This window comes from Notothenia rossii (genome assembly GCF_949606895.1).
Source record: "Notothenia rossii genome assembly, chromosome: 7".
NCBI lineage: Eukaryota > Metazoa > Chordata > Actinopteri > Perciformes > Nototheniidae > Notothenia > Notothenia rossii.
The window spans coordinates 28,504,078-28,519,064 of NC_136905.1; the positions used below are offsets into that span (position 1 = coordinate 28,504,078).

Sequence of the window (14,987 nt, forward strand, 5' to 3'; positions counted from 1 at the left end):
GTGGTTCGACGCTTCATTCAAAGCTTCATTTTGCCATCACTACTCTGTATCACTGGAAGTAGATTTGTCTGCGCCATCTTGAGTAGCGTCCCATGGCTCTTATTTCTGCCGGAGGACCGAGGATCGAGGAGCGAGGAGCGATAATGGAGGAGTGATAATCGAGGAACCACCAGACCATCCTCCGATGAAATCCTCAGATACTCGCCCCGCCCCCTTACTGTGTATCACTTACTGATTGGACAATGCAGTGCATGCACTGATCTCATGCTTCTTGACATGAGAGCAGTTTCCCAGCGGAGTGAAGAAAATACATGAAACTCACGGGACTCAATCCTCAGTTTATACTGTGTTTTGTTTCAATTAATGTATAATTTAGTTACAAATATGTGATATATCTGAACAACAAAGTGGTCAAAAATCATTTTATTCATTTATTGGAAACATTTTCATGATCGCTTTTTTCGTTTATACATTTTAAGAATGGCGTTTATCTTTTTTGAGGATGAGTTCTTATTTTATTTTATTTATTTGGGTCTACAACAGAGGATACAAATGTATATGTCAGTAAATGTGTACTAACAGAGGCGGGGGTGTGTGTGAAAACAACGGGGACTGAGCTGCTGTCAGATCAGCTGTGCGGTGTCATCACAAACGGACGTTGCTTCACGTGACGCTCCGGAGGAAAGGACGTCCCATTGCTCTTAAAACTCATTTCCCTGCTTCTCGGGGTTTCATTGCGTCTCTCCATGCTTCCCTGGTGGGAGGGACTAAACGCAGGGAAACAACGCAAGTGAGGGACGCAAGGATTCCATTTAATCAACCTGAAATGCAGCCATTGCCTTGAAAGCCCCTCCCTCACTGACAGTCATCCTCATCTACCGGCCTCCTAAACCTCATCCCTCCTTCCTCTCCGATTTCACTGAATCCTCACACTTGCCTCATCCCTCTCTCAACGTCTGTTACTACTTGGTGACCTCAACATTCACATCGACTCACCCACCTGCAACCTGGCATCCAAATTCACAACCCTACTGGACAATCTGTGAGAATCTGACATACAAGCATCTCCACCAATCTCCACCTCTACCACTTCTCCCCCCATCCCCCTTGACCTCCAGACTTCTACCCCCCAGTGCCACCTCTCCCAGTTCAACCTGGTTACCCACGTGAAATACTCCATCTGATCGGTTCCTCAAATCCCACAACCTGCTCCCTTGACCCTCTACCCACTCCTCTCCTGAAGTCCTGCCTCCCCGTCCTCTGCCCCTATCTTGCTAACCTTTTCAACTCCTCGCTGTCCCATGGAATCGTCCCCTCTGCCTTCAAAACTGCTGCCGTTACTCCTTTTTTTTTCTTGATCCCTCCTCCCTCACTAATTACCACCCCATTTCCAACCTACCATTTCTCTCAAAAACTCTTGAACGCATTGTAGCCAAACAAATTCACTGCCATCTCCAAACCAACCAGCTTTACGAACCCCTTCAGTCTGGATTTCGTCCTCACCACAGTACAGAAACTGCACTTGTCAAAGTCTTCAATGACCTCCTCACCTCTGCTGACACTGGTTCCCTCAACATTCTCATCCTCCTCGACCTGAGTGCAGCCTTCGATACCGTGAGCCACAACATCCTGCTTACCCGACTCAGGGACATTGGTATTGGTATGTTGGTATACAAGGTATTGCACTCAGATGGCTCCAGTCCTACCTAAGTGAACGATCCCACTTCAGTCACCCAAAGATCAGTACTTGGCCCCCTCCTCTTCATCATTTACATCCTGCCCCTCGGTCAGATACTCCGCCACTTCAACCTGGACTTCCACTGCTATGCTGATGACACTCAGATCTACCTCAGCACCAAATCCCTCCATAACCCACCCCTTACCCACATCGATTCCTGTCTGACAGCTATTAAAACTTGGATGCAACATCACCTCCTCAAACTGAACAGCAATAAAACAGAACTCCTCCTAATCGGCTCCAAATCCACCCTCAGCAAGGTCACTAACATAACACTCACCATTGATGGCACCATTGTTTCCCCCTCCAATCAGGCATGCAACCTTGTCGTAATCTTTGACCCCACCCTCTCCCTCGAACCTCACATCTGCCAAACAGTCAAAACCTCATTTTTCCACCTACGCAATATTGCAAAAATCCTACCCTCTCTCACCCGCCCCGCAGCCGAAAGACTAATCCATGCCTTCATTTCCTCCCGCCTCGACTACTGCAACTCACTTCTTTACGGCATCAGCACTACACCCTTCAACAGACTCCAACAGGTTCAAAATGCAGCTGCACGTCTCCTCACGCATAACAAATCATGGCATCACATCACCCCAGTCCTCAAAGACCTTCACTGGCTTCCTGTCTCCCATCGCATCAACTACAACATTCTGGTCCACACCTACAAAGCACTCCACCATTTGGCCCCCCCTTATCTCACAAACCTTCTCACTCCTTATCAACCCCCACGGTCCCTCAGATCCACCGCAGCCGGACTTCTATCCATTCCCACATCCACACTCTGCAGCTTTGGGGACAGAGCCTTCTCAGTGGCAGCTCCTAGGCTCTGGAATTCCCTCCCACAAGATCTCCGTGACTCTGAATCCCTCAGTCTTTCAGTCCCACCTCAAAACACATCTTTTCAACTCTGTCTACCCATGAGCCCCTCCGTCACCCCTCTCAATCATTACATTACATTACATTATTACACAATCAACTTCCTCTTGACTGCCTTTTTTTTGTTTATTTTATTTTACTACATTTATTTGTTTACTTATCCTTGTTTGTCTACCCTCCCTCATACTTTAAAGCGTCTTTGAGTTGAGAAAAGCGCTATATAAATAAAATGTATTATTATTATTATTATTATTATTACTTGCTAGCCTGTTCCATTCTTCGTTTTCCGAGGCTAGGAGGTATTATTTTTGCCTCGCTTCTTAAGGAGCTCACTCGGAGGTACATGTGCTACCAAGCAAGCCTCCTCGACATTGAGAAACACCCCCTCAGTGCTAAGGAGACGACTTATTACGTGGGAAATTGAAAACACCTGTGTTGGTGGACCAGGGTCTTTAAAAGTAGTTGATGCTATATATTTCAGGATGTTGCCTTTAGTTGTGTTACGTTGTCCTATTTATTGTTTGGTTTATTTTAAAAGGCACATCTTGGAAACAATTACAGGGACAAGTAATTGGTTAAGTGTATCTTTTATACACATATGTGTAGACTGTTTTTGTAACTGTAACGTATCTTCAATATCTTTTTGACACAATGCTATTCAAATGTTATATTTTAATGTGCTTCCAAGCTAATTAAAAATGATGTTGTAAAGCTAATAACTTGTCTATACAGAGTCTATGCATATGGTGTGCATACATGGGTATCAGTGCTAGTGGAAAGTAACAAGAACCTTTTCTGAAGTAATGTACTTGGTAAAGTAAAGATACATTTAAAACTGTAGATATAATTTCACCCAATAATTTCCATTTTATGGTACTTTATACTTCTACTGTAGTACAGTTTGGCTGCAAATATTGTACTTGTTATGCCACTACATTGATTTTAAAACATAAGTGCTATTTAGTCTAATATAATCTATACATACGTTCAGATTAATAATTATATGTAAAGCGCCACCGTAATATATCAAGTAATTACAATTATCTCCACCTTTACCAGCTGAAACGATAAATCAGTGTGCATCAATTAGAATACATTTTAATCCAGTAATTTTATATTGTAGTTTCAGTATATGATGCTGCTTCTGAGAGCTGCTGTTATAACTGTGTATATTCAGACTGTATTACTTATCAAAAGTGAGGCTCATCAAATGTTTATTTCCTACCTTTTTAAATAGAAGTAGCTTCTTTATATAATGAAAAAGGTACTTTATAAGGGGATTCTTTGTTGTTTTAACCACACCATTTTGTCACATGTTCAAGCAGAGAGAGCTTTTTATTAATATTAAAACTTGTGACTTAGCTGCAAAACAGAATTTATAACTGTCGATTTGTGTTGGGACATTAAACATACCCATGAATATATATCTGTTTGTAACTAGTGGATCTGGAAAGGAAGTAAAGTGACTAATTCATTTAAAAGAAATCACAAAAAAAAAATCACACATTTTAGAGGGGCAGTCTTTTGGTTTAATGGCCAAACTTCACAAAAAGCGCAACGGCCAAAAAGAAGAGGAAGAGGAGACTGAGGTAGTGTCCACACAAGCCAGCCTCCCCTCTTTTAATAGACAACTAATGGAGAAAAATGAATGATGAATCCTAATGAAAAATGGGGGACGGGGGAGGAGGGGGTGTGTGTTTCCAACCATCCATGTCATATAATTTTGACTGTGATGAATTAAAGAAAATGATTGCAAAGTAAACTGTGTATTCATTGCAGGAGGTATCATTTATCACCTCCTGACCTGTCAGACTACTTAATCAATTAATGTACGTGCATTAATCCATCTTCAGTCTTTCCATAAAGCTAACACTGGATGTCAAATGAAAGTGGTGATTCATCACAGGCTGACCATTTCAGGAGATAAAGAAAACACTATCTCTGTATAGGCCACAAGCAGAACCTTCTCTAAATAAAAACAACAATTCAAAGGTATGTCTTATATTACATTGACATTTAATGACAGCTCTCAGTCAGGTAAAATGAATGACTCTGAAGGAGAAAATAACATTTACATTAGTAAAGACGATGGTAACATATTAAGTGATTAGAATTTTCTTTCTTCACTCCCCAAAAGTACACATAAAAGAGTTATATAAAAAAGTTCCCGCAATATGGCAACATTTTTAAAGTTGATATACATGACATTTTACTTTAGCAGCAGTGGCGGCGCTAGATATTTTTCTTTTGGGGATGCTGTGGGGTAGCTTGACGTTTCACAGATGGTGCTCAAACCTTTAGGGTTTCCCATTAATGTCCCGGGCGCTACAGTTGAATGATCTGCAACACTCCCCACACGCACATACACAGTACACCCACGACTGTTGAGAGCAAAATGAAGAGATCTATGGATACAGTACATCTCAAAACCCACATGAAACAGAACTGTAAACATATTTACTTTTGGTGCTAAAAATCTTAGCATGTTCTTTGTCCTTTTGAAGGGTGTAGTCCATCATTGCTAGAAAAATACTACAACTCCCCTCGCCTCTTGCATCCAACGCAAGAGCCACGGAAAGGCAACTAGTTTACAGCTATAAATTGAATTATGTGTCCACAATAGCTGCATAGGTGCGGTTTCTCTCCAGTTGTGCTGCATTTACAAGAGTGGAAACCTCTGTACCAGTCTCACTTCTTGCACGCCTCTCCTTCCACAAAGCCACTGACTTAATGTGCTCTTTGCTCGATTTATGCCTTCCCAGTCCCTTATCACGTACAAGAGCATAGCGCCAGTTGTTGTAGCCAGTTGTGGTGAAGGCATCTGACGTACTTGAACCGAAATGTCTACATGCATGCATAGCAGAAGATGGCATCTTTTTTACAGGAATATTCCAGCCAATCTCTGTTTTGAAACCATGAGCTGCAAAATGAGCGCCTTACCCCACTGTACAGGCGAGTTGGGTACTTTTTTAAATATACCTTGGCAGGCTCTGTTTTCCCGAGGTCCTCTGGCACTTGCGGGGCGCCGAGGGGTGGCGGTGTTTGGGGCAACGAAGACGGCTGCGGCTGCTCCGCCTCCGTGGGCAAAGCCGGCGAGTCGGGCGGGAGGACGTTAGTGTCCACGACAGTGGCCGCGGGTAACGTAATGTCCCCATGATCTGAACTGTCATTACCTGCAGTAAGGCAAGGCCATTTTTATTTATAGTAGATGCAGTGTTACTGCTGGCGATAAGGGCTGGTTGTTTTAACCATTTTCTGATGTCCATCATTGACTGCTGTGTTAGCAAGTTGCAGATGACGAACGCGCAGCGGCACAGGTCACGCGCACCAGACATAATAACGTTACTGTTTAAACTGACCAAATAAATACAGCAGACAATGTTATTTAGCTACAATTTATTTGTATTTCAACTATATTCTTCATCTTATTAATATCATTATTATTACTACTATTATTATTATTGTTATTATATGTCATATTTTTCACTTTTCATTTTGCAAATGAGGGTGCACAACGACTCAACTGAGGGTAAAATGCACCCTTATGCACCCCGTAGAACCGGGCCTGAGATATAGCACACGGTTGAGTTGTCAAATCTGCCTGTTTTACACACTTTAACCAACAGAGGGGTTTATGTTAAAATGAAGCCCATGATGAAGCCTCATGAGATGAACCCTTTTGCGAACCAATTGGCTGGAAAGCTTCAGAGCTTCATAAGGCTTCATCTCGCCATCACTAGTTCACATGTGTAGTCTACCCGTGGCATCCTGGCATTGCCGAGTCTTGAATTTTCCCTCATTTCAGGGTGTTGTTTTTTATGTTAGAATATTTTTGATTTTCCCACAGAACGGGAATGCAACATGTGACCAAATCAGCTGATGGAGGAAAAAAAGGCTCGCGGCCCGCCTTCTTGTGTGACGCATGGCTCACGCTACGGTACGCCATTTGTGTCTAGCAGCAAAAAGCGCGGACAGTGGACATAGTCGTATAACAAGAGGTAAGTTAAATTGAGGTTGAACTGTGTCATTAAATTATCACCTGCATTTATTTTGCGGAAGCGATAGGCGGTCTCTGGGGTGTTTTCAAGTACTGTTTCGGCAAACTAGAGGACTGTTTCAGAGGTCGATGTTAGCCTCCTTTTTGGGCCTCTGTGCTGCCGTCGTTTTCCAAGCCATGGAGCGCTGTAGACCCGCCTCTGTCCCGCCGTGATTGGACAACAAAGCTGATGTAGCGATTTAATTGGACGTGCTGCACGCATCTCAAAAATACAGCTGAGAAACAAGCCGCTTGTTAGCAAGTTAGCATCAGGAAGCAAACAGCAGTATTCACAACTTCACCTGTTTTTTGTGCAGTTGCAGGAGCCATATTCAACTTGAAAAGTGTTTTCACACTTTCGCAACTCTGGTGCATTGCGTGTATGTGTGTACCCGGTGCAATTTACAACATGCAGTCTTAAACACGTTCGGCTAACTTAATATCACTTCCATGCTATCATCGATTGCTTGGTAGTGACACATCTGGTAGTTCACTAAGGTGGAGTGAGTAAGTCACAAGTGTGGCTAGAATGTGATGAAAGTATTTAAATTACCACGGAGTTGTACTAGTTGCAGGAAGAATATTCCTTGTTGGTCTGTAAATCCTGTTAACCGACGACACAACCTTATGCAAATCCAATATTACTTCTCGTGCTCTAGAAGGAAAACGTGAGACTGAATTGACCCCAAAAAACCTGCGAACATAAATTCAGCACAATGTGAGACCCTTGGTAGTTTAACTTTAGTAAAGGGGCTTTACAAATAAAATGTACTATTATTATTATTATTACATGATCCAATAGCCCACATGAACATCCATCTAACTGTTTTTACATTTTGTGACAATATACATGTAGATTGTGGAAAATGAGCTGGAAAATAATATTTGTTCCTCAAGATGTCCCCTTTACAAAAACACTGTATTTTAGTGTTGAGAATGTTTCAAATAATTACAAATCAAGCACATTAACACTTAACTGTAAAAAATATGCTGCAACACAAAGTACAAATAAATAAACACTTTTTTTAAGTTGCCGTGCATTGAGCTTTCTTAGCCAATGTATACTTATATTGAAGCTTTGCTAAAACGGAAAACATTGAATGAAAATGGCAACTGTGTACAGCTCTAGAAATATTGATATTCATAATTAAGATGTGCTTTAGTTAGACCTTTACTGGCATACTTATGGAAACTATTGTAGCTCCACTAAATCATGTCTACAAGCATGTAGTAAGGATACATACATAATAATAATAATAATAATAATAATAATAATAATAATAATAATAATATGACTTCAGTGGACATTTTTCCAATAAATAAGTACCAACAGCTCTCATTCTCTTCTCAAAACAATTCTCACCAAGAGACACTAGATGGAGACATTTACTTGTGTAAATGCAGATGGTGTTGTTGAAGGATTCATCACTTTTCAGAAGCTTATGTTAAATTTGAAATTATTTGGGCAAAGACACTTAATCTTTCTCCATAATTCTTTTTGAAAATCCCAAACATATACAGGACTGTCTCAGAAAATTAGAATATTGTGATAAAGTTCTTTATTTTCTGTAATGCAATTAAAAAAACAAAAATGTCATACATTCTGGATTCATTACAAATCAACTGAAATATTGCAAGCCTTTTCTTATTTTAATATTGCTGATTATGGCATACAGCTTAAGAAAACTCAAAAATCCTATCTCAAATAATTAGAATAGTTCCTCAGACCAAGTAAAAAAAAAAGATTTATAACAGCAAAACACAATCAAACATTTGAAAATGTCCATTAATGCACTCAGTACTTGGTTGGGAATCCTTTTGCACGGATTACTGCATCAATGCGGCGTGGCATGGAGGCAATCAGCCTGTGGCATTGCTGAGGTGTTATGGATGCCCAGGATGCTTCAATAGCGGCCTTTAGCTCATTAGCATTGTTGGGTCTGGTGTCTTTCAGCTTCTTCTTCACAATACCCCACATATTCTCTATGGGGTTCAGGTCAGGGGAATTTGCAGGCCAATCGAGGACAGTAATGCCATGGTCAGTACACCAGTTACTGGTGGTTTTGGCACTGTGGGCAGGTGCCAGATCATGCTGGAAAATGAATTCCTCATCTCCATAGAGCTTTTCAGCAGACGGAAGCATGTAGTGCTCTAAAATCTCTTGGTACACAGCTGCATTTACTCTGGGCTTGATGAAACACAGTGGACCAACACCAGCAGCTGACATGGCTCCCCAAACCATCGCTGACTGTGGGAACTTCACACTGGATTTCAAGCAACTTGGATTTTGCTCCTCTCCAGCCTTTCTCCAGACTCTGGCGCCTTGACTTCCAAATGAAATACAAAACTTGCTTTCGTCTGAAAAGAGGACTTTGGACCACTGTGCAACTGTCCAGTGCTTCTTTTCCTTAGCCCAAGTCAGACGCCTCTTCCGTTGTCTTGAGTTCAGAAGTGGCTTGACCATGGGAATACGGCTATTGTAGCCCATTTCCCGGACACGTCTGTGAACAGTGACTTTTGATACCTGGACTCCAGCTTCAGTCCACTGTCTTTGAAGCTCCCCCAAATTCTGGAAGCGACTCTTCTTCACAATGCTGTTAAGGCTGCGGTCATCTCTCTTGGTTGTACAGCGTTTCCTGCCACATTTCCCCCTTCCAACAGACTTTTTGTGGATGTGCTTTGAAACTGCACTCTGTGAACAGCTTGCTCTTTGAGAAATTTCTTTTTGTGTCTTACCCTCCTGATGGAGGGTGTCAATGACGGTCCTCTGGACAGCAGTCAGATCAGCAGTCTTCCCCATACTTGTGATTTAGTTTACTGAACCAAGCTGAGTGTTTTTCAAGGCTCAGGAAACCCTTGCAGGTGTTTCGAGTTAATTAGACGATTCAAGTGATTCGTTGAACACCCTACTAGTATACTTTTTCATGATATTCTAATATTTAGAGATAGGATTTTTGAGTTTTCTTAAGCTGTATGCCATAATCAGCAATATTAAAATAATAAAAGGCTTGCAATATTTCAGTTGATTTGTAATGAATCCAGAATGTATGACATTTTTGTTTTTTTAATTGCATTACAGAAAATAAAGAACTTTATCACAATATTCTAATTTTCTGAGACAGTCCTGTATATATTTTTTTTCTTTCTTTCCAGGAGTTTGATCCAGTGTTGGTGGTAACGATCAACTTCACTGTTATAGAATTATAGCAGTGTAAGATATGGATGAAACAGTAACATCAGAAAAAGAGGCTGTTGAGGACAAAGTGCCTGACACCGTCAGTTGTAAGGTGGTGCAGGATGATGTTGACATGGAGGGAAATAAAGAAGACCCTCCCGAAAGTACTGCCAAGCCTGATGAAGCAGAAGATGAACTCACTAAAGGTCTTCTGCCAGACTCCGTGCCTGAAGATCGGGATACTATCTGCACAAATTGTGGGTTCTCAGCTAAATGTCCAAGATCACTGAAGATTCACTTTGCAAGAAAGCATGGAAAGAACTCGAGGAATAACAAAAGAACAGCTAAGCTAGCTGAAAAAAGTGAACAAATCTCTGACCTGAGTCCATCTGAAATCCATCAGGAAGTAGACATGGAGACAGAAAGTGCTGCTGAAGTTCAACAGAACAATAAGTCTGATAGTGATGAGCTGGGATCAGGGTCCAATGAGATGAAGACAAAGCGTTTAACTAAAAAGCAAACTGAACTAGACAAAGAGCAGGCAGATCAAGAAGAGGCCATCCCTATGCAGGAGAGAAGAGTGAGCAAGCGGACCCCAAAACCTAAGATGATATATTCTTGCAACTACTGTGGACAAGAGTTCAGGGACAAGTTCCCTTTGGATGTGCATATCCAGAGTTACCACACCAAAGACACCCAATTCACATGTGAGTATTTATTTTACTCAATATTATTTTGGTATTAGATATTTGTTTAATTTGTAATGCTGAGTTTTCATTCTCAATATTTCTGCAAAAATAAGTTCAAAGTTAGATTGGAATACACGTTTTTTACTGAATTGTTTAGATTATTGGTTAAAAAGCTCATCTAAAATCTCTTTCAGTTGAGGCTGGTGAGAACATGGATGCAGAAAAGGACGCTGAGGATTCTGGCAGCACTCTGAAAGCTACTCCCACAAGAGTGGCAGCTAAACGTCCGCTCAGCAGGTTCCAGCTTAAGTGTACCAAATGTGATTTTAGGGTTAGCAACCCTTCATTGCTGGAGAGCCATACCCGAATCAAACACATGAACCAGCAGTGGTACCGTTGCAAATTGTGCAACTTCTTTTCTGCCACATCTGAGTGGATGGACGCTCACCTGTCCTCCGATAGTCACATGCAGCAGCAGAAAGAGGAGAAAGGCATGGAGCATTCGGCATTTGAGGTGTACGTTGAGAGTGTAACTAGAGACAGTATTGGAGAAAGTGGTAAAGTGGATGATATGGCTCAGGTGGCCACTGGAGAAGACGTAGACTCTGCAACAGAAGGACACCAGGAAACTGAAGAGGCAGTGGAGACTGCCAAAGCTGATTCGGTCGAGGAAGAAGATTTTGAGCTTCAATCTCCCAAAAGAAAAAGAGGAAGACCAAAGCAAGTGTCCACAACCACTTGTGGATACTGTGGCCTGGTAGTGTCCAATGCTACTAACCTCAGTGTCCATGTCCGCCGCAAACACAGCAAGGAGTATGGCTACAGCTGCACCCTGTGCAACTACAGCTGCGTGACCAAAGGAGACATGGATCGTCACTGCATCACAAAGAAACATGTCAGACGTGCACAAGATTGCTCAAATAAGAACCAAGTGGACAACCACAGAAGTCCGTCCCCGCAGGAATCCACAAGTCAATGCCAGGAACCAGATGCAGCCCCACAGACCCCTGATAAGGAGTCAGAATCTGACAACACAGCATCCAACGAGCAGAGCGGGGAAGAGCAAACTCAGTCAGACACAAGCCAGAACAAAAGGAAATATGACTCTCTGAATGCTTGCGTGTATTGTGATTTTGTAGCTCAATCAGTCCCTTCACTGCATCTTCACGTCAAGAGAAAGCACACCAAAGATTTCGAGTATGTATGTCTAGCATGTAGCTACTATGCCGTAACAAGCAGGGAAATGTCTCGCCATGCCAGCACAGAAAAGCACAAACAGAAAAGCCGGAAATATCTGGCACCAACAGGAAGCGAGGGACAAAGAGATGCAGCGCTCCCTTTGAAGCAAAAAGAGGACATTGATCTTGAGGGGGCAAACTCCAACACTGAATGTGAGCCCTATAGCCCCAAAGAAGAGTCGGACTCTTGTGCTGGTGACAGCCAAGTTGTGGAAAGTCAGAATCCAGCCGAACTCTTCGTCACCACAGAGCATGTTGATGCTGTAGCTGGTGCGGACAAGGAGCAAGCAGAGCCTGATACATCTTCTAGTTCCAGTGAACCACATCTAACCAATGTGACAATGGAGCCTACAGAGCTATCTGAATCCAAGCAGGCTGTAACAGATATTCAGCCTTCAGTGGATCAGCCTGAGAGCCAGGAGGAAGTGGAGGAACAGGCGGACGAAGAGCAAGAGATGATTATAGATGCAAAAAGTGGCAAATCTCCTCCAGATACACAAATGTCCAAAGCCCTTCCCTTCGATGCCTGCATTGTATCCTGGAAGAACCTTGCTGAGCAGGAGCTGCAGGAAGGTTTGACTCTAGAGGGCGAGGCTGCTGTCATATGTCTGACTGGGGGGTCCCTGGTGACTGGCTGCCTGCCCTCTCACTCTGCATACGTCAAGAAGATCACACGCAAAGAATTTAAGGTGAGAAAGGAAGCTAAGGGAAGCGGCTCGCGCATACGCTGCGACGACTGCGGCTTCATGGCCGACGGCATCAGCGGCCTCAACGTCCACATCTCAATGAAGCACCCGACCAAGGACAAACACTTCCACTGCTTGGTGTGTGGCAAGTCTTTCTACACCGAGAGCAACCTGCACCAGCACCTGACCAGCGCCGCCCACCTCCGCAACGAGCAGAACAGCGTGGAGGAACTGCCCGAAGGCGGCGCAAGCTTCAAGTGCGTGAAGTGCACGGACCGCTTCGAGTCTGAACAGGAACTGTTTGTTCACATCAAGGAGAAACACGAGGAGCTTCTGAGGGAGGTCAACAAGTACGTGGTGGAGGACACGGAGCAGATCAACCGCGAGCGCGAAGAGAACCAGGGCAGCATGTGCAAATACTGCGGCAAGGTGTGCAAGAGCAGCAACTCCATGGCCTTCCTGGCACACATCCGCACACACACTGGTATGTACCCCACACTCATACACAATGCTAATTTTCAACTTTAAAGGTGACCTATCATGCAAAATGCATTTTTATACGTCTTTTATACATGAATATGTGTCCCCGGTGTTCCAGGGAACTCACCAAGTGTCAGAAAACACAACCCTCTCTATTTTCCTCCATACCCAAATCTCTTAAAAAGGGGCTGCAACGGATCTGATACAGACTGATCCAGATTTGAACACTTCTATGACGTCACAGAAGTGGCGCTACGGCTATTGGGCCAACTCCACCAATCAGGAGGAGACAGCCACGGACATTGCCGTTCGAAAGCGCTGGAGTACATATGCCAGGCCTGTAGATGGTGCTGTTTTCCCAGAATCAGCCCATGCAAAGACAAAAATTGAGTGAAATGAGGAATGGCTAAAATGCATGATCTGTTTGGTATTTTGAAAAATAAAAAGTATAAATATGTCTTATATATGTATGGTCCTACACTATATTATTCAAATACAGCATGATAGGTCCACTTTAAAGAAGCTGCATTCATTATTTAACCTCTGACTGATATTAGGCCTTTTGTAATGCATTTTGAGCACTTGAACACATCCAGTGTCCAAAAAAAAAACATGAATGTGTAACTGCTCAGCTATTAGGCTTTTGTTTTTAGCTCCAACCGTATTAAGTGGGTAGACACAGCCTCTTCTTTGGCAGCTTATGCTAATGTTAAGGCTACTATCTACTGCAGCCAGGTAATAGCCGTTTCAGTTGAGGTGAAGGTAAAGACTGATTGAGCTTCAGACCAGCAGGAGAGACGCTAATGGACCCCAGATTGGGATTCCAAGAGCAACGCTTGGTCAGAGACATGTGCGACTCATAATTGATGTGTCCATTACCAAGACTCAGTTGTAATTATAGTCAATAAGTCTCTGTAAATGTGTTAAAGCTTAGGCTAAAAGCATTGGAGGTCCAAAGAGAGGTGGGCTAATAATTTAAAATAATCAATGCAGACGTATTCAAAGCCTTTAATTTCCCTTGTGTCTGTACGTCCATGTTTGTCTATATACAAGTAAGCGCTTGCATACCCAGTGAACGTGTGTATATGTCAGCCTTCAGGGCAAACTGATTATCCTCAATCCATTAAGATTTATCTTGTCATTTATAATGCAAAGCAGGACTGCGTCGGTCAGAGCTTCGGCTGGGAAATGTCCGGCAGGTTAAGAACACAGGGCGCTCCATTACTTCTCCCTGACCATGTGTATTAATTGCTTTTAAAAAATCAACTTAATGCAGGAACGAGATGTGAGGGCGCCATCAATAAATGCCCTTCTCTGCCTCCTATGGTTCACTCGACCCCCCCCCCCCCCTTCAGCCCAAACTTTAATGGGACTTTAGTTGTAGTCCATACTCTGTGCTTACCACGTGTGTAAATTATGTGTGTGTGAAGTGTCTGATGTATGGGAAATAAACAGGATTGTTTCCACTTTCAGCCTTGGTGACAGTGGACGGTTTGTGAAGCTGTTCTAGCTTTTGTTAGAGAACCCACTGATAATATTTCCATGCAGAATACTGGGGGAACATTCAAATACTGTGCTGATTACTAGGACTTCCTCATCTGGAAATTGCAACCACAATATCTTTTGCCATTTAATAAAAAAAAAAAACATTATTCATATTAGCATTTAAAATGATACTTGATGGTCATGGTGTGTTTGTTGTTGTTCTTTTTTTTATTAAAAGGTCTTTTCCAAGCAAGAAGATTTAATGAAGTCTTTAGATTGGTTGTTGATCGGGATTTCTTTGCAGCGCCACAATATTTAACTTATATGTTCACGTATTTTGCATTTACCAAATATTGCATATACTTTGGATTAGGGCTGTACGATATTGAAAAAAACTGTCATTGCGATATTTTTTTCCCCTGCGATATATATTGCGTTTTTTTTAAACTATATTTAACCGGATGAAGGATTTGAGTCACGGACGTCTGGATCTTAACTGGTTGACTCATCATACCTTAAGTCATGATCTAACATGTCATGATAATGCATGTTGCTTACCCTCAAATAAGGGGTTTCAT

General features: G+C 42.5%; 1 protein-coding gene across 2 annotated transcripts in view; it reads left to right on the plus strand.

Annotated features, from left to right (window-relative positions):
• Window positions 1-6,393: 6,393 nt before the first annotated feature.
• znf407 (zinc finger protein 407) overlaps window positions 6,394-14,987 on the plus strand; it is a 148,464-nt gene continuing 139,870 nt past the window's right edge. The window contains exons 1-3 of one of the 2 annotated variants that reach the window (XM_079693716.1): window positions 6,394-6,618; window positions 9,810-10,538; window positions 10,715-12,928. In XM_079693716.1, coding sequence (XP_079549842.1) covers window positions 9,875-10,538; window positions 10,715-12,928 — 2,878 coding nt within the window. In that variant the 5' untranslated portion in view covers window positions 6,394-6,618; window positions 9,810-9,874. The remainder of the gene's footprint in view (window positions 6,619-9,809; window positions 10,539-10,714; window positions 12,929-14,987) is intronic. The other variant, XM_079693715.1, reaches the window with a different exon arrangement.